The 21,952-nt window shown below is 34.2% G+C and overlaps 1 protein-coding gene across 16 annotated transcripts in view; it reads right to left on the bottom strand.

Moving 5' to 3' along the window:
* KCNT2 (potassium sodium-activated channel subfamily T member 2) overlaps window positions 1-21,952 on the bottom strand; it is a 149,381-nt gene that overhangs the window by 26,362 nt on the left and 101,067 nt on the right. For 12 of the 16 annotated variants that reach the window (XR_014587657.1, XR_014587658.1, XR_014587659.1 and 9 more), the window contains 6 exons: window positions 20,647-20,876; window positions 19,243-19,459; window positions 17,779-17,884; window positions 17,339-17,511; window positions 12,259-12,393; window positions 5,464-5,575 (listed from right to left, as the gene is read on the bottom strand). Coding sequence is in view for 12 of the 16 variants with exons in the window: in XM_083847277.1 (XP_083703403.1) it covers window positions 5,464-5,575; window positions 12,259-12,393; window positions 17,339-17,511; window positions 17,779-17,884; window positions 19,243-19,459; window positions 20,647-20,876 (973 nt within the window). In the remaining 4 variants the exon portion in view is untranslated. Of the gene's footprint in view, window positions 1-1,749; window positions 1,843-5,463; window positions 5,576-12,258; window positions 12,394-17,338; window positions 17,512-17,778; window positions 17,885-19,242; window positions 19,460-20,646; window positions 20,877-21,952 lie in introns of those variants that run through there. The other 4 variants (XR_014587660.1, XM_083847281.1, XM_083847278.1 and 1 more) reach the window with 2 other exon arrangements.

Here is a 21,952-nt window from a genome sequence, read left to right as displayed (position 1 = left end):
AGCTAAATGGAAAGGATGTTCTACTCCTTTTTTCTGTAGGGTCACAATCCTCTCTTCTTAGTGCTTTTATGTCATAAGGTATTAAAAAAAAAAAAAGAGAGGGAGAGAAACTACACTCTTTTGTTTTGTTTTTAGAATTTTTTGTTAAGTATAACTGTGATATAGGACTTACACTATAAGCCAATTAACTCAAACTGACAATATTATCCTGTCCACAGGTGCTATTTAGAGGTGTTTGTGTAGAGCACGTATTTCTTAAAACCTATAACCTGCTTAAAAAGCTGGTAAAATATTGTCTGTTCTTTAAATTACGTACTTTTTCAAGAGTATAAAAACTTAAGAATTTTTGTAGTTACCCTTACAATGCAGGACTATTATAAGATGAATTTTATTTGACACTACAGTATCAGTTTGAGTTGCATTTTCCTTTTTGGAAGAATGTAATCACTAGAAGCACAGTAGAGATGTTAGTTTAAACAAGCAGTTTAAATGAACAACCAGAGAAGCAGGTGTCAGGTATGTAAGCGTTTTGTTGTTGTTTGTTTTTTTGCACATAATTTCAAAAGCATCTGGTGGACTTGCTTCTCCTGTTGAATCAGTAGAAAGAAATACCACATACATTGTTATAGCTAATAAATTCAATGTGTTTAAATTCAAGAGCTTAAATCTGCCCTTCATGAGTCATGTTTATTGTTAAGATTTACACTGCTTCTGTGGAACAAGTAAAAGTATTGAGCTGAGGTTTCAACATAAGCAAGGGAAAGGAGGAGGACTATTATCTCGCACAGAAAAAAAAAAAAAAACATGCCTGGTTTTGGTTGTTTTTCTCCTAATATTTTGTTTCTGTGATTGGAGCAATGCTCTATATTTTTAGTAACTTTCTCTGTGACTCGTAGTTTTTCTTCACCATGTGAACTGCATGTATGCAAATGTGCTCACATACTCTGGTCAAACAGCAAAGGGGTGTTTCTAGTAAGTTGTGTATTTCAGACAGAACTGAGGAAAGCAGTAGTCTCAGAGTACAAAGAACAATTTTACCTAGCAAAGCATACCATTGCACTTACTGGTGTAAGCCACAGAAACAACTTATGTGTTTCTTTTGTAGTTTAGCTCATGTATTTGAATGCTCTTCTTTTAGTGCAAAGTAGAAGATATTTTTCTTCAATTGCTATTGTGAATGAAAATCTCTGTGTGAATTACAGAAAACATAAGATTTGTTTTACAACAAATACTTTAAAATTAAAACTACATTCATTCTATAACATACATTGAATTAAATTATTTTTGATTCATGCCATAAAACTTTACAGGCAACTGGCTCTGAAGTGACTATCATCAAATCATGACTGAGGTATTGTGTTTATCTGTCCATCTGTTTAGAGAAAATCGTTGCAGATTCTGATTTTGTGATAAGAAAGATAGGACAAAGCAAAAGATATATTTTGGGGGAATAATTGGTTTGTATACAAAATTTTGAAGATAGATGCATAGGTCCTGTTTGGATTATTTTAAAATGAAAGCTTGGAAGTTTATTTTTCCCATACATATTACATTTCTTATATTGCCTCTTTTCTTCTCTTATTACAAGCTTGCTTTTTCTTTATTCTTGCTTAAAAGAGATTTGTGAGAAATACAACTTTTACTTAAGCATACTGTGTTGAAGTTTTTCCTTATCACCTGCAGACTCATTGGTTTTCCAGATAATACTGCAGATGTAGAAGCCAAAAATGTATCAGAATATCCCAGCTGTTTTATTCCATGTGATGCTCAGCAGCTCCTTCACTGACACTTCTTTGGAATTCACGAGGAAGGGGTTACAACTACTTAAAGCATAGATCATTTCTATGAACGTAAGTAAAAGATCATGGCATGAGTGCATCCAATAGAACTGCAAATTCATTGGTGACATTTTAAAACAGCTATTAATAGATGGAGTTATTTACTTCATCTTCAGTCTTCTCCTTATGGTTGTGGCTTTGCTCATGTGAAGTTCAGAATTACACTTGTTATTGCTTTGAAAACAGTAATACCCTTATGGTCTGGGGAAGTTCCTAGCATGTGCCATGCTTCTTCCATGTAGGCTATTTAATTTTAAATTAATTATTTCCTTTGGGGTTTGCTTATTGTCAGAATACTAGACTATATCTGCCCAGGTCAAGTTCATAATGTTTTCATTTTATTTCCTTCTTTCCTACCTTATTATCATGATTTTAGTTTTTTTTTTTACTATTAATAAATAAACACAGTCCTTCATAGCAGTCGATACTGTTATGTTCTCTCTAGTCAGGATGCAGTTCACACAAGGATATAAGCACTAAGCTGTGCTAATGTAAACATGAATGAGCCATCACAGTGGTTTCGTGGTGCCAGGGCTGTGCTGCACCTCCTTGTCAGGGGAGAGGAAGTATCTTTCAGCTCCAAGCCAGAGTGTGAGGTATGGGTATGTGATGTAAGGAGTTGCATGTGAAATCTTGACCTTGTACATGTAGCTTCTAGTGGAGAAATCAAGGCTCTGATATTTTGGTTTTAGTCTCAAATGTAACTTGTAAAATACCAACTGCAAAGTAACCTGAAGCCCTGTTTTGGCAACTCTTTCAGTGGTTGAAAGAGATGTAGGGCCCATCTTGATTTAATACAGTCTACACCAATTTAGAAAGTAATATGGAACTGCTATGGAAGGCTCTAACTGGTATGTACAAACAGTGCAAATTTGCTGTATGGAATGTATAAGGATATAATGTGAAACACAGTTTCGGAGTTGTCCAAGAACATATAAATGTGATGAAGTTTAGTGGCTTATTACAGAGAACAAGTAAGTGCATGGCTAGTTTTGGTAAATGCTCGTTGTTGCCCATGTGAGATATGACTTAAATCTGGGTATGGAAGCCTCTATACGGTCTCTTTCTTGACATAAGGGATTTTGGATCAGTATCACTTCACCTTTGGAATAGTTTACGATATTTTGGACTATGTTCTTAATGGCTTCTGTTCTACCTGTTTGGCAAGAACAGATTCATTTTTGTTGAAGATCTGGAACAGCTTTCTACAGATCTGTCAGTTCAACAACAAAATGTGTGTGCAAATTATGTATATGCTTTCAGGCAGAGCTATAGGTGATCTAAATCATTGGAGATCCACTTAAACTAATAGATTTATACCACTTAAGAGGCACCAATCAATATTTTTATTACCTATATATAATTCCTGTTTGCTATTGTTTAATGTTACTTCAAATCTGTTTTAAAACCTAATCAGGATTAATAACAAATGGAGACTGTTCGCCCTATCCTTAACTGAAGCTGAAAAAAGCAACCTACTTTTGTGTGTCATAGCAAATATGCTAGGATGTTTAAAGCAGATTTCTGCTTACCTAATATACATATACTTATCCCTTTGAAGGATATGAAATCAGAGTGTTGGTGTGATGAAAAGATATATGTACGTATTTTAAAATGATTACTTTAGAGATTTTATCCTTCTGTCGACACTTGCAATATTTACTTACAAAATAGTAAAAAATCATAGAAAACTAAAGTCTGAGTCTTATCCAGGGTATTCTAAACATTTTTCAAGAAAGCAGGAACAGTTACTTAATTTTTTCTTATCGAAGACAAATGGAGAACTAAGTTCTAAGTTTAAACTGTGAGTACTATGTTTTCCTTTTCTCTGCTGTATAAAAGGACCACTACTTTCTCTTATGTCAGTGCTGAGATTGGCGTCCAGATCTATTTATTTTTAAAATGAGGAAAGTTGCAGCTGTAACAGCAGATGGACTTCACCTCTGATATGTGTATCTTTCTTTCATAGCCAATTAGGTTGAAAAGTAAATTTTGCATGCATATTTGAGTGCTACCTGAAGGCAACTTGCTTGACTTTTGTAGTCTTTCTGAAAATAGGATGCTTAATGCAGAAATAATTATCACCTGTACATTTGACTGCATTAGATAATTTTTACTCAAGTTCTTAATTGCCTTTGATTTTGCATGAGGGAGTTCTGCAACACCTAATGAACTACAGCACCACCTGTGAAGTGTTCCCTGCAAACATTAAGATGGAATGAATGGGAAATGTCAACAGCAGGCAACTTCAATTGCAATAAAGAAAATGTTCTTTTAAGGTAAATTATCTACTGCTATTTCAGCATAGCATGGTTTGGATAGGAAATAAATTAACTGTTCAGCTTCCAACCTATGTTCACAACTTTGCATTTGTGCAATAAATAAAATTACAGAAGTTATAATATTTCTAATTATTTTCAGTATTTGTGCTGGGTAAAAAAGGGAGCTTGTATAAGGCAAGAGAGAGAAATGAGATAATCTTGGTTTCATTGCATTGGAGTCGATAGATTAACTGTCCATTGAGTAGTCCAGAAGCAACTGTAGCTATCACATACTGGGAAAAAAGTTATTCCTGTTCTTTCTTCCCCATGTCATTAAGTTGTATGGATTAAGGGAGTATTTAAAAAAATAATTTTGCAGTAGGTGAAACATAGTACTGAAGGCCTTTCAGCTATTGACACTGGATACTCTAAATTGCCAATGCATGATTCCAGCCAGTTCCAGCTTATTCCTCCTGCAATTACCATAGAGGAAAGGGAGTGGTAAAATGCAGGAAACACAGGTAAAAACCTTTATGGATAGTGGGAGTGGCATAATACAAATGAAAAATGTGCCTCCTAATGCAAACTGCTCCTCTATCTGTAGTAATTTTTGTCTAGCTTCTTCATGATTCTCCCTTTTATATGCAAATCAGAATACCACCTAAATGAGATGAAGCCTTCCTTCTCTTTCAGGCAAAGGCTGACAAATCACAAAATATCACCCAAGTATTTGTGATCAAAATGTGAATTGATAGTCAACTGAGTTAAAGGTTGATTCTTATAAAACTTAGGCCATCTCCTTTAGGCAGGCTGAGTTTACACAATTCCATTCCCATGTAAGAAACTGGGAGCTGGCCTGTGAAGATAAGCTTCTACTAAATGTTTTTTTTACATTAATATGTGAACACATGTCAATGCTATGTCAACATTATGTAGTGAATAGTGAAAATATTTGAAATCTCAAATTTACTCCCAGAATCTAGGACTATACATACTGTACAGCTAGGAAATGGAAGTCATATGTTTAGTTCTGTATAATGAAAATGATTTTAGCATTAACTCAAATTTGCTAAGATAACTAAGATACGTGAGGTGAAGAGAACAGGAAGCTATGTGAGAGAACCTAGCAATGATATCAAGTTCAATAGCAAATGGGGCTAGGGGGAAGGTGACTGAAGAGAAAGATCTGTATTTGTAGACTTGTATCGTGATACTGTTTGTCTTGCTTTTACATTGCTGCTACAACCATAAAATAATTTAACTGTTTACACTTGTTCTGAAAGCATTGTTTAAAAGAAAAAATAAGAAAATGTGTTCAAACGATAACATTTACATTGCGGGGGGAGAAGGGGAAGTCTCCTTACCTTTTCCAATTTGGATAGAGCAAGAGAATAGCAGTCTTTGGCTCTGAACTGCATGAATCTCATATTGGCTGGGTGAGTTAGTTCTGTGATAATGCTTAGGCTTGAGAACAACCTGTATTTTAAAAGAACGTTACAGTTATAGCTCTAATTACAACAATTCACAAGTGTAAGGCTCTATATAATGCTATGATTTGTGTTTATGTCCATGTTTTTATTAAGTGCATGAAAACTGCACCTTTTTGGCACAATGAAAACCTGTTATAATAGCAAAGGGAACTTCTACAAATGTTCTCTGTAGAATTCACAAAGAAGCAAAAGTACATTCAGAGGTTGAACTTATATTCTATTTAAATGCTAGAAAGGAACTACTTAATTACCAGAGGTTTTATTTAATTATTTCTAAAATGACAGAAATCTGTAGAAAATAACAAAAAATGCAGAATTACATAGTCTTTGCTTGGTATCCAGCTGTATGTAAACTATACCATTTGATTAGAGCTGGCTTACGTACTATTTCCTTTTTATTTTTAGTTGTGTTTATATAGTCTGTGTCTACAGACTGAGTAATCTAGACTAGAATTAGCACTTCTTGGGACTGTAGGAACTTAAAATTGCTGAGCAAATGTAGGATTATGTATATCTATGTTCTCACAAATATTTTGCATGTGTAAATATTTCAAAGTTAACACTATTTCAGACTTTCAATAACAACAAAAAGCAGTGAAGGAAGTTTAACTCTGATCTGTCTGTATAACACAGATTTTCATGAAGCCCCAGCCCTCAGCTATCTCACGAGGAAAAAGATTTGTAGGTTATCCTATGAAAATGCTACATTATTTGGACTAGAACTCATTATTTATTTCCTCTGTAAATTAGTCTCCTAAGAAAATGAGACATGGATCTGTAATCTGTTCTGATTCTGAAAGTATTTATTTACATATGATAATAGAAAATTGTAGTATTAATGACTAAAACATCCTGACTTCCGTTTCATTCAGATAAAAATAATCTGTTACATTTTATCGCTTTACAATGACTTAAGCTTCCTTCTTTGTTATCAGATCATTCCAGAATGATTGGCATGTTGTTTTTTCCCCTCGCTATATAAACAAACCTAGGAAATACTATTTATCCTGGAATAAAACGATTACAGGTCACTAAGAAACTCAGGTGCTATCATGAGGAATAAAATCATTGTTTGCCACTTGCCATGGGTTGGAGTATTGTGGATGTTACTTTCAGAATCAGCAAATTCTAAGTGGCAACTACTGCCTGACTTTCTCTAGTTCACAGTGCCAGTGATTCACTATTGTAAAGTACATTCTCCCAAATGATTCAGTCATGAAGGAGTGTTTTTCATTTAAAAAAGTAAAAAGAATGTCACTGATAGATGAATACAAACAGATGGTCTACAGATAGCAAACAGCAAAGATTTGCAAGCATTATTGAGATTATTGTAGCATCTAAGACTGTGTCCAGATGGATTTTGAGTATCTTTGAAGAGGGAGAGTCCACAACCTCTCTGTTGAACCTATTGCAGTGCTCAGTCATCCTCCCAGTAAAAATGTACGCACTGAGACATCCCCGAGCCTTCTCTTCTTCAGGCTAAACAGTCCCAGCTCTCTCAGCCTTTCCTCATAGGAGAGATGTTTCAGTCCCTTGAACATCTTAGTGGTGCTTTGCTGGACTCTCTCCAGTATATCTATGTCTTTCTTGTACTGGAGAGTCCAGAACTGGACACAGTATTCCAGGTGTGACTTTGAATTTAAAACTGTTGTTTGTAGAAAAATTGAAGGATAATTCATGTTGGAAGGAAGCTCCAGAAGTCTCTAGTCCAACACCTTCTTCAAAGCATGGGCAGCTATGAGCTCAGACCAGGTTGCTCAGGGCTTTTTCCAGTGAGGTCTTGAAAACCTCCAAGGACAGAGGCTGCACAGCCTCCCTGGGTGTTTAGTTCTGCTGTTTGCCTGTCCTCAAGAGGGAAAAGGTTTTCTGTACATCCAGTTTGAGCTTCCCTTGTTTCAGCTTACATTCTTTCTTTTTTTTTAAGTTCTAAGATGACTGTTAAGTCCCCTGTTAGTCTCCCTGTTCTCCAGGCTGAGTAAGTCCTACTCTCTCAGCTTCTCACAGGGCATCTGCTTCTGCCTGTGACCACCTTGGTGACCTTCTGTTGAACTTCCTCCAGTTTATCTATGTCTTTGCTGTATCAAGGCCCTGAAAACTGGATGCAGTGTCTAGGTTCAGTTTAACATGTGCTGAGTAGAGGGGGATTATTGCTTCTCTCCATCTACTGGTCATGCTCCTATTAACACAGCCCAAGATGCTATCGGCTTACAATTGTGTCGGCCTTTGCTGCCAAGAGCATGCTGTCAGCCCATGCTCAGCTTGCTGTCTGCCAAGCCCCTCAGATCCTTCCCAGAAGAGCTGCTCCCTAACCTGCACTGCCTCACAAGGCTATTCCTTCCTGTGTTTAGTATCTTGTGTTTGTTCTCTCTGAATTTCCGGTCAGCACATTACTTCACCCTGTCTAGTAGTGGTTAGTGATACTGAGACGCAAGCCTTCTTCTCCCAGGCCCTCTAGATTTTGTACAAAATGTGATTTAAAATCTGCCTGCCTTCATACACTGGCAGTATCTCCATGTGTCTACACGATCACTTCCATGATGAAAAGGACTTTTTGAGCAATTGTCCATTTAAAAAAATAAAAGCTGTTTTGTTCTAGTTCTTCCTCCAGGGAACTATTTGTCAAACTCAGAGAAATCTGTGGTTGAGTTCCCTTGCAAAGATGTGAGATATCAGCTTTGCTTTCTTGAACAACAGACCTTGACACAAAGCTTTAACTCTGTCATGTTATACCAATAAGAAACGGTGCTCAGCGACCATTTTTTGTGTGGTTTTCTTGGAACCTGAACTTAGTAAGTTAGTGTCAATTAAATTCCATGTCTTTAGTCTTTTCCTTCAGTTTTGTGTGAGGAACTTCACTGAAATATTAATTCAAGTAGAGCCTAAATGTGGGGAAATACATTTCAAAAACTACCTACCAGCATGCATGTTGATGTCCTATTGCAAAAGTTTTCTAGGTATGTTGAAGCTAAAATGTAGACTTTTAATGATCATATGACAATAGAAATGCTAGCCATTGTTATGTTAGCACTTACATCCCTGTGAATAACCAAATATTAAGTGATTATATAAGGATGAGTTAATGGAGCTGGCAAACTGGGTGAGAATTTGAATCACTTAATGATGACCATTTGTGTGCAGTGTACCCTGAAAGGCATTGTGTACACTCAGGAACTTCTGTAGCTTCTTAGCTTTTACAGTCAGACTGATACCAACTCTGAGTGGTTACACAGTCTGCTATGTCCTACTAAAGATAAAGCACTTAAGGAATAGAGTCTGAATAGAGTCTGCATACACAGATTAAATACAGAGTAACCATACCCTTGAGATGCGTCTGTGATACATCTTCACTTGTATCATGTGTTTAAAAAGTAAAAATCCTGAGAATGTCATATTCTATAGGTATGAACTTTTATCTATTAAGGAGCTTAACAAATTTCTTAAAGTTCTGAGGAATAAGTTTCCTCTTTAAATCCTGATTTCTTCTGCATTAATTCTGCATTGTGTAGTGAATAATTACTTAAACTTCTGCTGGCTGAAAATTTTTGTACTGCTGTGTTTAAAGGACAGACATTCAGGTTTGACAAATAACAGTATACCATTTAGAACTAAGAGTAGCAGTAAATTGAACACCTGATCTAATGATAAAATGTATACAACTTGCAGGAAATTTGCAGTTTACTAGGTTTCTGTTAAAAATGGATTTAGTTCATCACCAAGATGTAAAAACTGACTTCGGTTAGGAAATCTGTTTCAAACCTGCTATTGGTAAAATTCATACTTTAAGAGTGCCCTCTAGCAGAATTAGGGGAAAAGACTTTCCAGGTTGTCAAAGCCAGGTTGTCTCTTGTCCCTGGTGTAAGGCACTGCCTGCAAGCTTTCAGCACCAGAACAGGCCAATTCTGTGCCAAGACTCCTCTTCTCTATTCCATTCTGGCTTAAAATATATATGCATATATAATATATATATATATATAAAAAACAGTAAACGGTTGGACTGGGAGGAGAAAGCCTTAAGCAACCTAATGGAAAACATGGGTTGCTGTTGAAATGGTATTTGGGAATCAGACAAGTGAGAGACGCATTTTAGTTTTTTTTCCTGAGCCAAGATGATAAACTATGTAATGCCATCATAACCTCATTTATAGATGAACCTCATTTTGTGCTGATTGCCAGATCCCAGCTGAACTTCTTAGTTATTAGGTGTACTGCTACATTTTGACTTCTTGCAATATTTGAAACATAGGCATCACAATGTTAGCTTATAGGAACTTAAAAAGGACTTTTCAAACACCAACATTTAAATCCATTAATATAAAGTAAGAGTAAATATAAATGCTCTTTCTAGCACAGATTCTCTGCCTAAGGAAACCTATTTTTCTAAGGTCATGGCTATCAATAGGGACTCAATAGTTGGTGGCTTATTTTACATCAAGAAGTGAGAAGCATCTCTAGGACACAGCCCAAAACTAGTAATTTCTCCTTGTACTTTTATTTTTTTAATTTCTCCCTACTTCTTTTCTGTCCAGAGGATTAAAAAAAGTCCTTTATAATTCTGTATGACTGACTGAGTCACACTTCTTCACTCCTTTTAACTGTAATTAAGTCAGATAAGCTAGTGTCACAACTCTAATTGGTATGGAACAATTTCTAGCCTTAAAGGTGCTAATAACCTTGTCATGCTATAAACAATACATTCAGCTCCTAAAGGGAGTTGGGGGGAGGGAAACAACTCTTCTGGCAAGGCAAGACTAATTTATGTAAATCAGGGAATAATGTCAGAACAGGTTTATTAGAAATGGCAACCTAGGCCAAACAGTATTACAGCGCACCTGGAACATCTTTTCAGGCCTGTCTGCAGCCCTTAATGAGATAAGTTGATTTGAGTTAATCAAATCAATGAGATTCAGACTTAGCCTCTATCTTCTGTGTAGTTTATTCTGCAAAACAGGTAAATGCCACTACTTTACGCCTCTTTGTGAAGCTTAGTTATTTCTACAACTCTGATATTACATAAAATATAGTGAATGTTTTGTATGTGTTCTAGGAAAGTTTTAAAATATATTTAAAATACAATACTTTTTAAAAGTGTAGAAAGTTTTCAGAAATGTTATATTAAATCTTAAAACATTTATTTTGGTATTTACAAAAAGAACAAGGCAGTCTTAGAACTATACTAAACTATACTTGGAATTTTACGTTTCATACATGAGTTAAAGCTGCCATCTAGTTGTAGGCATTGTGCAAGACAACTGAATGACTATACAGCAAGTTCTAGCTGGATATTTATGGTGGTACTGCAGTTTTTTTATTTATTTTTAGCGTTTGACAAGGTAGAACACAACTGTGGGAAAAATCAACTAGTCCTTACTAAATTTTGTTATTCAGTTTATATTTCTGTTTTATATTTTGGGGTAAGAAGTATTTCTGGAAAATTTAGTGATGCATATCAAAGTCTCAGTGAGATACACTAGTGTGATATGGTTAATAGTACGCTTGAATGTTGCACAGATCAAGTTCAATTTTAATTTTTAATTTGTGTGTGATTATGAAACACCTATGCTAAAATCAGATATAAATTCAAAAACTAAGCTCAAAGTTAAAACAGGTCAGAACTAGTTTCTATGCAACATAGAAATTGCTGCTTCTGAGCACATGCAGTAATGCTGACAGCATTTAGCTACGTAGTTGCAGGTGTATTAAAGTACATCTGTTAAAATACTTTTGTTTTCATGTGCTTAGTTCTCAGAAACTGACAGTTTCAAGAGACTTCTGTGCATCCCTCTCCAGTGTTAAATGGGCACACAAAAGGGCAGTAGTGTAGTGTTGAATGATACTGAACCTTCTATATCAAAAAGGTATTTCATACTTGGCTGTATAGTGCTTATATACATGTATGGTTTCGTGAGTTGTTTGGGTATTTTTTAAAGCAACTAAGAACCTTTTCACAGTTTAAAGTGACTTGTATCCTTAGGTACTTGTTGAATCAATATATTTATATAATATGAGGTTTTAATCAGGAGTGGTTCTCAAATGAACAGGGGATCTCAGGTTTTTTTTTAAGCTCTTCATCGTGGAACTCGTTCCTTAGCCCATTTACTATACTGATCATTTTTCACTAAGCATTCTTTTATGACTCTTAGTATTTTGTTCTCATAGGTAACACTGCGCAAATGTGCCTACAAAACTATTTTTTTGTTCAAAACCATATATGCAAAATGCAAGCACTTATAACTAACTTCATAGTAATGCATTGGTTACTGCTTTAGAAGTTACTGCTTTAGAAGAATCTGGTTTTAGTATTGGCTTTACCATTATTCTGAAAGACTGCACTGAGGAAAAAAAAACAATCTTTTTCTCAACTAGTTTTGGTCTTAAGTCTTCCAGAGTAGCTTTGTTTCTCTTTCTGCAAACCTGAAAATTGACGTTAAAAAATGATCAATCATCCTGTTTTGGGATGATCATCTGAGATTTCAAAAGAAAACCTTAGTATGCCAAGAAAGAGTTTATTGCTAAGGTTTATTGCTATGTGAAAAGATTTGCCCATATGAGACAAATTAAGTAGAAATTGAAGTAGGAGAAAAGAAAAGAATTCTCATCTAAGTACACAGCACATTATTAGGTATTTCATGATTAATAAAGGTGTACAGAGAGATTGCAAAAATCTCTTACCTAAAAAGTGTTTGAACATTTACAATAGTCTTAGCATCTGCCATGTAGTCTTCCTCAGCACTCATTGTACTTTCTTTGTCCACCACCACCATATTAGCTGCAAAGGTGACCCCGCATCTTAATAAATCATCTAGGCTTTTGTGAAGAGAAAGGAGAAAAAAACAAACAAGCCACTTAAATATGGAACGCTTAAAAGACTAGTAATGGTTGGTATTGGTAAATCACATGCTGAGTTGCTGGTTCCCTGCATCTCCATGTACATACTATAACCGCCAATATAGTCTAAGTTAAACATATCATCTTAATGAACTTATAGAATAGAATATGAATAATTATTTTGACTTTGAAGTTATACAGAATGCATTTCAGTAGGTTGTTATGGTCCCTCTCCTTTTGCTAAAATGATAAAACTATTTCAGATTTTTAAAATAAGCCTTTAACACTTATGTGGGAAAACTGTATGTCCTTATGTGCTTTAACAGCTTACTTTGTTGTAGTTACTTTTGGTAATAAATGGACCTAAAATGATTTGGGTTGCTCTTCCCCACAACTGTTTGTTTCAAAATGTTAATTCAAAACAAACAAACAAAACCATTATGTCTAAGAAACTCCTCTATTAGGTTTACTTAGGGTGTTCTTATGATGCTTTTAGGAGCAGATGTACCTCAGGAAAACTTTTCACCTTGCTGGAATAGTGAATATATTCCAATATTGTTCAGTACCTCCTATGAGCTCAACTAAAGGAAACAATCACAGGCAACCGAGTTACAGTTTCCAGCATGTCTTATGTCTGTTTCCAAAATGAAGCATGTTTCAGTTGTTTTAACAATAACATTTTCCACAGAAACTAAGCACTTTTTGAAAAGTTTAGGAAGGACTTTTTTGTGATGGCATACAATTTTTGCGTGTGTGTGTGTGGCTGCTAGAAACCTAGCAATTCTTAAGTGAAAATGAGCAGAGTATTTCATGGTTTCTAGAGGAAATTTGAAAGCTAAATTTTTGCATCCTTCTGTTTACTTTCAAAGAGAAAAGCTATTTTGTAATTATATTTGCTTCTCATTTGGCAATTCAGTTGTGTCCAGTGACAGGATGAGAGGCAGTGGGCACAAACTGAAGCACAGAAAGTTCCACCTGAATATAAGAGGGCACTTCTTTACTGTGAGGGTGACAGAGCAGACAGAGCACTAGAACAGGTTGCCCAGAGAGGTTGTGGAGTCTCCTTCTCTGGAGATATTCAAAACCCATCTGGATGCCATGCTGTGCAATGTGCTCTAGGTGATCCTGATTGGCAGAGTAGATGGACTACATGATTTTCAGAGGTCCCTTCCAACCTCAACCATTCTGTGATTCTATAATTGATATTATCTATAATATTGTATTTATCATTGTGATTATTTTTTTTCATTTTCTCATTAATCTTCTAAGGTTCCTAGGTTTACATATCCTATTATAAATTCATTTTGAAATTTTGGAATAAGGGAAAGGATACATATTCTAGGTATTTATTTTACATCTTGTACATATTCTTCAAAAACAAATATATAATATAATTATGGTACAAAAGGTAGTAGGTGGCATCTTTAAATGCTTAGGAAATTTATACCATAGACGTTAAATAAGAAAGGATCCCTGTGTATTTTTCATTGTAGTTCTTAGCTAAAGATGATCAGGTTCTATTAATTGCATGTGATTTAAAAACATGTTTTGGAAAACACAGAATAAGTATGAACTATATTTTTAAGTCTTGTCATAGATGAAAATAGATGTCAAAAAATAAATTACAGAGTCTGGTTATTGTAGAAAGAGTTTAAAGTGATTTAAAGTACAAAAGTACATGCAAGTATAACTGTAAATTGGAGAACTCTGCATAACACTGCCATTTTAGGCATTCAGCTCTCAAAAAAAAAAAAGCAACATTTAGGGAAGGGTTTGGTGATTTCCTCTTTGAAATAAATGAAATAAACTCAGAGAATTCTATTAAACTGAATTTCCCATGTTAATAGAAACACAAACACTTCTGAGTTATTAATTACTTTGAATACTTTGAGTCAACTTGATTATTCTGCTGGTATGATTTTTTTCTATAATTATTAGGTAATTTTCTATAATTATTAGGGAATTAAGAGATTTAAACAAAAAAATAGTATCTGTTAACAACTCAAGATACCTTTTTGGTTTAGAGAAAAATCTGGAAAGTGAAAAACAGTTCTGTAGATTCACTGAAAATCTCACAATGACTGTGATACTGCCAAGATAAATCTGAAACTGTATCACTATTACAAGTAGTTTTAAAGCTCTTGTTACAACAGGTTGAAACTGAAAAATGTTGAATCTCTAGAATTTTCTTTGAAAAACTGGTTTCTGTTAATTCAGGGCAGCAAATTGAGTGATTGATTTCCGTCTGGAGAATGAGTATTATGGGCTTGCAGCCTGACCTAAATATTAGCTGTGTAGTGAAGTAAACCATTTTCTTTGATTTGACACTCTATACAATGGAGATCAGTAAAATGCTAATGAGCCATTGATCCATTAATTTCTTCCTGATTTTTATATTAAATCCACGTGGCTAAACTTAGAGATGCAAACATGTATTAGCAGAACTTCTGAAGACAGGACTAGGTGATTATTTTATGTAGCAGAAAATGAGGACTGTTGGATACACTTAGAATATCAGTTTTAGTATATTCTATACATATTTTGCTAAACCCTAGTCCGTAAATGCAAACAAATCTGATAAGTATAGGATAACACTAGAATCAGGGCATTATCTGGCAATTTCTAGATACATATTAATAAATTGTTACTTTGTATTTTTGAAGATACTAACCTGCATTCCCTCTCATTCTTTTCACTAACAGTATCCTTCAGAAGTCAGAAATTTGAAATCCCAAACTATTGCACACAGACACAAACCATGCATGCAAATAGATCATCTTCAAATACAGCACACATTTAAACATGCATTGACAATACACAACACATACCACTGAGCACTACAATGTTAAGTTTTCTAGCAGTTACTTCACCTACTTGTCGATAGAGCCCACCATGTAGTAAACCATTGGAAACCAACAGATTGCATCCAGAAAATGCATATCTGGCCTAAGCAGCAGATGGGATTACAAAATGAAACACAGTATCACAACAGCAGCATCTCTTCCAAAATACTTCAATAAACTGGTAGCATGTGATTTTTTTACAAAATAAAAAATAAACTTTTTCAAGACTTTGGCAGTATTACCTCTTTAAAAAGGAAATAGGTTTGCAGAAAGCTGTGAATTAACAGTTTTCTGTGATTGTAAAGAATGATCAGAATTAACATGCTTATATTAATAAATGCACCTCTTAAATCAGAAATTTTATGGCACAGTACAATTTCAAATGTAAAAACGAATGGCTGATTCCAAAGACTTACTACCAAGTTATACTTCAATGCATGAATTAGCAGTTTTTAAAATAAGCAGTGAAAACTTAATAAAAATGTGAGTAAAATCATCATTTGGTTTTAGTGCCAATAGCTCTATTCAAGTTGATGAGAAAATCTTAGAGGAAACCTTATTTTTAAAACAGAACGTGAAAACTAATACTACTTGATTGGGTTTTTGTTCAGAAGTTTTAGTGGCTTTCTTCTCACGTACTGAGAAACAACTGAAATCTTAAAACACGAGATGTATGTCAGAACAGTCATACCATAATAAATTGCTGCAATAAACAGAAAATAGGAATATAGCAACAAGGCGCGGATATGTTCATCAAAAGTAGCTGAGTTCCTAAGTCCAGTGAAGTAATTTAAAAATCCCACTTGACTTGAATGGCAGCATGAATTCTGCCCAATGCACGTATGAAAAGCACGCTGGCTTTTCAGCTAGGCCTCTGTAGCCTCACTGAATGCTGGGAGGAGTCACAGAAAATGCTGTGTAGAGAGTGCAACACTAAGGGTGTTAGTTTAACAAACACGGCTTTACTTTATGCTTATGAAAAGTGTTTTTAGCTGTAAAATATCACAACAGTGTTAAAGTATAACTCAGTCACTATAGTAAATAAGACAATAAGCACTAGAGGTCCCTGTGCACTTGCATTTTTAAGATTAAATTTTATGCCATGACACACATAAACATAAAACCTTTGTTTTCCCAAACACCAGCATATACAGATTCATTAAAGAGCTGTTTGAGGCTAAGTAGGATACTTCACTGAAGATCTTTGTATAAAAAATCACTTATAATAAACCAGAACGTACATATGCAAGCAACTGTCAGTCTGGAATCAAAATCTGTACATTTCTGCTGCTATCATTTCTTTAAGTCATAGTTTGGTCTAATATTCTGCATCTGGCTAACTTCTATTTGCATGTCTTCCTAATTGTGGTTGTACGTACTTAAGCATCACCAAAGTGCTGCAAAAAAGTCTTATATTCAATGTGAAATTATAAATGAAGTAGCCTTGCTAGAGAATTTGTCTGAAATTTTTAAAAGATTATGAAAGAAAGGCTAATAATTCCAGTGGTCACCATACAGATATGGTATTTACAACAATATTTCAGGTTTTAATCATCTTCCATGATTTTATATAATCGCAGAGAAAGGGGGGTGGGAGGTGGGTCCTAGTGGCTTAAAGACCTGCTTATCTTGTTGTGTAAAATTATTAATATTCCTATCTGGTCCAGATGTTTAAGTGCCTTTTTTAAAGTTAGCGTTTGAAGTGCTGTTTTGTAGCTATAAAACTGTTGCATGGATTGATCTTTATATAGCGCTTACGAAGTTATTTAACTTTAGGAACTATTCATTTTATTTGGGGTGTTTTAAGAAATACCACTGAAATATAAGCAGTGAATAATAAGGACATAAAAATTTTGATCTTTTACAGTCAGCAGAAAGTCAATGTTGTACGTGACAATGCACACAGGGTATTATTTTTGTCACCAACTTTTTGCAAAGTTATATGTGCCATAATGTTTTTGATTTTAAGTTGGCCATGTGAAGAGTGATCATCTACCAAAGCAATGGTAAATGATTTTAAAATGTTATCCTAAACAAAAGGAAAAGAAATAGAGAAAAATATATATTTAAAGTCTACATACGGGTTATCCAGGAGTAATACAATGGGATTTAGTTCTTTCTTCGGTCGGTAATAAGCTCTGAGTGGCACAATAAAATTATATAAGCCATTTCCAGCAGTTTCTGCTGCAACTATAATCAATTTATTTTTGAATCCATAGGCTTTGGCATCTTCATAGTAGTTATGTTGGCACCCCTAAAATCAAAATAGGAAAAAGGTTCAGTGGGTATGAATAAAAAGACTTAGCTGTGACATTGAAGGGTTTTATGACTAGAAATAGAAAATTGTATCAGCTGACCCGATACAGACCTGAGTAGACATAAACCAATATTTGGTGATGAAAAGGGTGAGAAAACTTAGTAGGTACTAAATAAAGCTTATCTCTAAGCTAAAACCAGAATTTAACTGACGCAAAAGACAAATGTGAATGCAGTTTCATCCAGTAACAGAAACTCCCTTTACCTTATCTAATCTTAGACAACAGAAGGGTACTTTTTCATGCAGAAGGTGACAAAATGTGGGAGAGCTTCCAATATAAGGAGAGTAAGGAGGATAGCCTTTGGCATACCTAGGAGAGTAGAAAAAACACTTTTTGAGTATAGCTAATTACTGAAACACACAATTGGCTTTGCAACTGTTTTATGCAATGTTTATACCTACATCTAAGTTTTGTAGCTATTTGTAGTTACATAGACTCAAGTGTATAAAACGAATAAAGAATGTATTTTGTTTCTTTGTCCAATTCTATAAAATTTAGTGAGACCTGTCACATTTTTGTGGAATGAAGGAATTCTGATTGTTTTTTTTTTTTTGTATAGGCATCTTTAGAATTGGGCTGCTGCATTGTAGTGCGTTGTCCTAGTGTTTTCAACACACATACAGGAAATTTCTAACAAAGGAAAATAAAGATGTAAAAAAGCCTAGAAATCATAGTGGAACTGCTGTTCTTCCTTTTCCATTTGTCTTTCAAAAACTCATTAAGACTGAGAGAGGTCATTAGCTTCTTTTACCTGAGATGAACTTTCTAATTGGCCTTCATTTTTAATAAGAGTCTGGGTGGTAGCAAGGAAGACTGTCACTTGCAGCAGGAGTTAGAAAGCTTTTCAGTTGTACATACATGATATGTACAATATCCACGGTCATCAGGGGACACCGAGAAAACAGGAAGCCTTTTATACTCTGTTATTTCAGTTTGAAGACTGAAGATGACTTTATATTATTTTTTTCATTGGATTTTTGTGATCTTCCATGGGGCCTCTCATACTTCCCACTGTAGGAGATAGGAAACTGTGCTACATGAGCCATAGGCTTAATTGTGTATTTCAGTTTTAATATCTCTGTCAGTAATCCCAATAAACATAATTGCTTACCTGTACGGCAGTTAAAGGTTTTGGTTTTGAACTTTTATGTGAGCAATGCATCATTACTTTCAGTAACATACAAACATTTTAGATTGGTTTGTCTCATACTGCTTTTTTTGTTGTTCCTACATTTTGAAGTCAGATACTTACTCCTATTGTTCAACAAGCTTGTTAAATGACCTGATTGTCAGGACAGAAGTACTTATCCATTTACAACTTAGTTGAGTCCTGTCCTTATAACTATGGAGTGTAGGAAAAATGCTCAGGAATGTTACTTTGTCTATGCTATAAAATAAATTGCTGTACATATCTAAGTCTTTAATAGCGTGTAGAAAATCTCCAGTAAATGGAGGAGTTGATCTGTTTTTTCATATTTCAAAATGGGCATAACAGTCTTCTGCTAACAGACAATAGAATTTCTTAAAGAGGAAATGTTTCCATAATTGGCCTTTGTCTCTTGCTTGCTAAAACTTCTTGGATTGATCTGCATGTCCAAAAATTATCCATGCTTGTTTTTACATACTATTAGCATTTCAAATAATTAGTTTATATTGAATATACGTACTCTAAGCCTGCAGAGACTTCATCGTCCGATGGGGTAGTTTCATCTTCTGACTGGTCACTTAGCAGGTCGCATGTCTGAAGTGAGGATGAGTCTGCAACCTCCAAAACAGGTGCTATACTGGGCCGTCTGCCCTCTTTACCTCCCTCGGAAGGAAGAGCTAGTGTAGGTCCACTGGACGTTCGACATCCTGTGTCTTGTAAATCGATAGCCACTGTCCCTGAAGTAGTGTTGAAATCGTTTTCTCAATGTGGTTGTCAAAACATTTAAATGAGATTCCCATATTTCATGGGGATTATCTGACTCACACAGCCAAAGATTGAAAGGAATACTGTATTGATTATTTGTGTTTATTGCATTAAAATATAACAAATGTTTAAACTATACTTGAAGAAGCCTTTTCCTGCAAAATTGCATTTTCTCTGACCATGAATATATATAACCATTTGTAATTAATCCATAACCTGAATTCTTAATTTGTTTTAATTCACTTTAATTTTTAATTTTCAGTGTCTGTTTTAACTTTAAAATGTTGAATTATTTCCTGAAATGAGAGAGAGAAAATACAATGACTTGGACAGGATTGTTTATCTCATTATTTCTTGTAAGATCTACTAGTGCTTGCCATGGAAAAGAAGAAAAATCTTGATGGAAATTACTAATGTGTAGTTACTTGATTAATTTGTACAAAATCAATTTATTCTATTTCCATGTATGTGAAAATCATAAGCTCCATTCTAAGAAGTATTTATATTTTTGATGTTTTTAATGATAGCGTATTTATACGAACATGTGTGTGTATATATATATATTTACACCAAATCTCAGTTCTGGAACCTGCTCAAATTTTTCTCAAGTATCACTAAGAACTGACAACAAAGATAGTTTTACATGATTTACAGCATGGTTTTCTATCTTAATCAAGCAGGGTTTATTTTTTTGGCTTATTTGATCTGACTTTTAGACTATCATAGGCATATCTTCCATACTGATTTTTCTCGTTGTATGTCTGCTAGCTCCTTGATAACACTAGTTCTGTTGGGAGGTGGGGGGGCTATCTCTGTCTGCTGAGTAAGATACAGTTACAGCAGCTTTGAGGCAAATTGCACAGGGCATTTTGTTAATTAAAGATTATGAAAATTTACTGTGAAAGTCCAGTTGTGAATGACAGAAATTAGCTATGTGATTTTCTCATCTGTTTTGGTTTGCATATATTTTATATACAACAGTCTTAAACAGTTTAACTCCATATTCTCAAATAAAAGAAAAAAAATACTTTTCTGGAAAATAAGAGGGCAAGTGTTTAATACAATTTCTTTCTATTTTAATGTTTTAATTTCTTAAAGCTTTTAACAGTGTATTTCTATAAATGTGCTACTTATTGATTTATTTATTTTTTTTACTTACCCATGCTGGCTATTATGCTGTGTACAGGCAACCTAGAAGCTCCATGATATGATAATTTTGATTCATGTCTTTTTCTATGCTTTTCTTGGTTCTTAAAAGCAGAATTTTCTTCTTTGGTGATGTTTATATAAAAACATATATCTGTAGAACTCATGATATATCGAGGACCTGGATTCAGCAAAATGTTTTTGTTATCTTCCTTTCTAACACCAATCAGACAGACTCCAAACCTTAATTAGAAAAGGAAAGGCATGGTTCATTTCGCATAGTTCTGTATACACCAGAATTTCCACTGTCAGAAACGAGTCTTCAGTTTATTTTCTATTTTGTATAGTTCTGGAGGACAAATACATTTGAAAAATGTTATCTCTTAAATAGGGCACTTCTGATCAAGCAGTTTTTATAAGCTGATGAATCCCTTGGTATCTGAATCCAACATTTTTCTTAATCCCCAGAGTATTCTTTTAATGCCGTTTCAGTTAATTTTTCAACGAGATGAATAATCCCTTCTGAGAAAATATTTAATATAAGAATGGATACATGACATGAAAAAGTATTCAAGTTAAATTGTTCCATTATTCACAAGTAATGGAAACCATTTTCAGAATTCATTTTTGCCATTCACTTCTAAAAATCTGTTTGATTAGCGGTAGAAAAGGGAATTAAAGCTAAAAAAATCTTTTTCTCACATGTTAAGTATGAGAATAAAATCAGTGTTTAGGGTTTGGTATACATTAATTTTGTTAAATACATATGAATATACATGATTTTTGTTCAGTTTGTATATTCAACTCATATAGCAGTACTGAATAAAAATGAATGATCTGAAACATATCTTCACATTCTTAAGATTCAATCTGACTGAAAAATGTTTTTATTTTGAAAAATCACCAGGACATAGTGAGTACCACCTTAAAACTGGGTATTTTCCAAAAAACAAACACGCCATGAAGGAAGCCAAATTTCTGTCGGACTCCTAAATCAAACAAACAAACAAAATAAAACAACAAAAAATGAACAAAGACTGGTGTTCTGATATAACCTGTCTCAAAGGTATGATTCTTCCTGGTTGTCAGGCCTATCCTGTATATACTTTATATTCTCATTTCTCAGATTGAGCTGTCTTTAAATAACAACACAAGCTTTTTCCTGGCCCATTGTAACATGGAGAAGAATATATGAAATATATTAGTATATGTAGTATAATAATATAGTATAATAATAGTATAATATAGTATAATATATTAGTATAATATAATAATACACAAATAATATATTAATATGCTTATTAGTACTACTATTAGAA

Source organism: Anser anser (assembly GCF_964211835.1).
Source record: "Anser anser genome assembly, chromosome: 8".
Classification (NCBI taxonomy): Eukaryota; Metazoa; Chordata; class Aves; order Anseriformes; family Anatidae; genus Anser; species Anser anser.
This window is presented reverse-complemented; position numbering and strand designations above follow the sequence as displayed.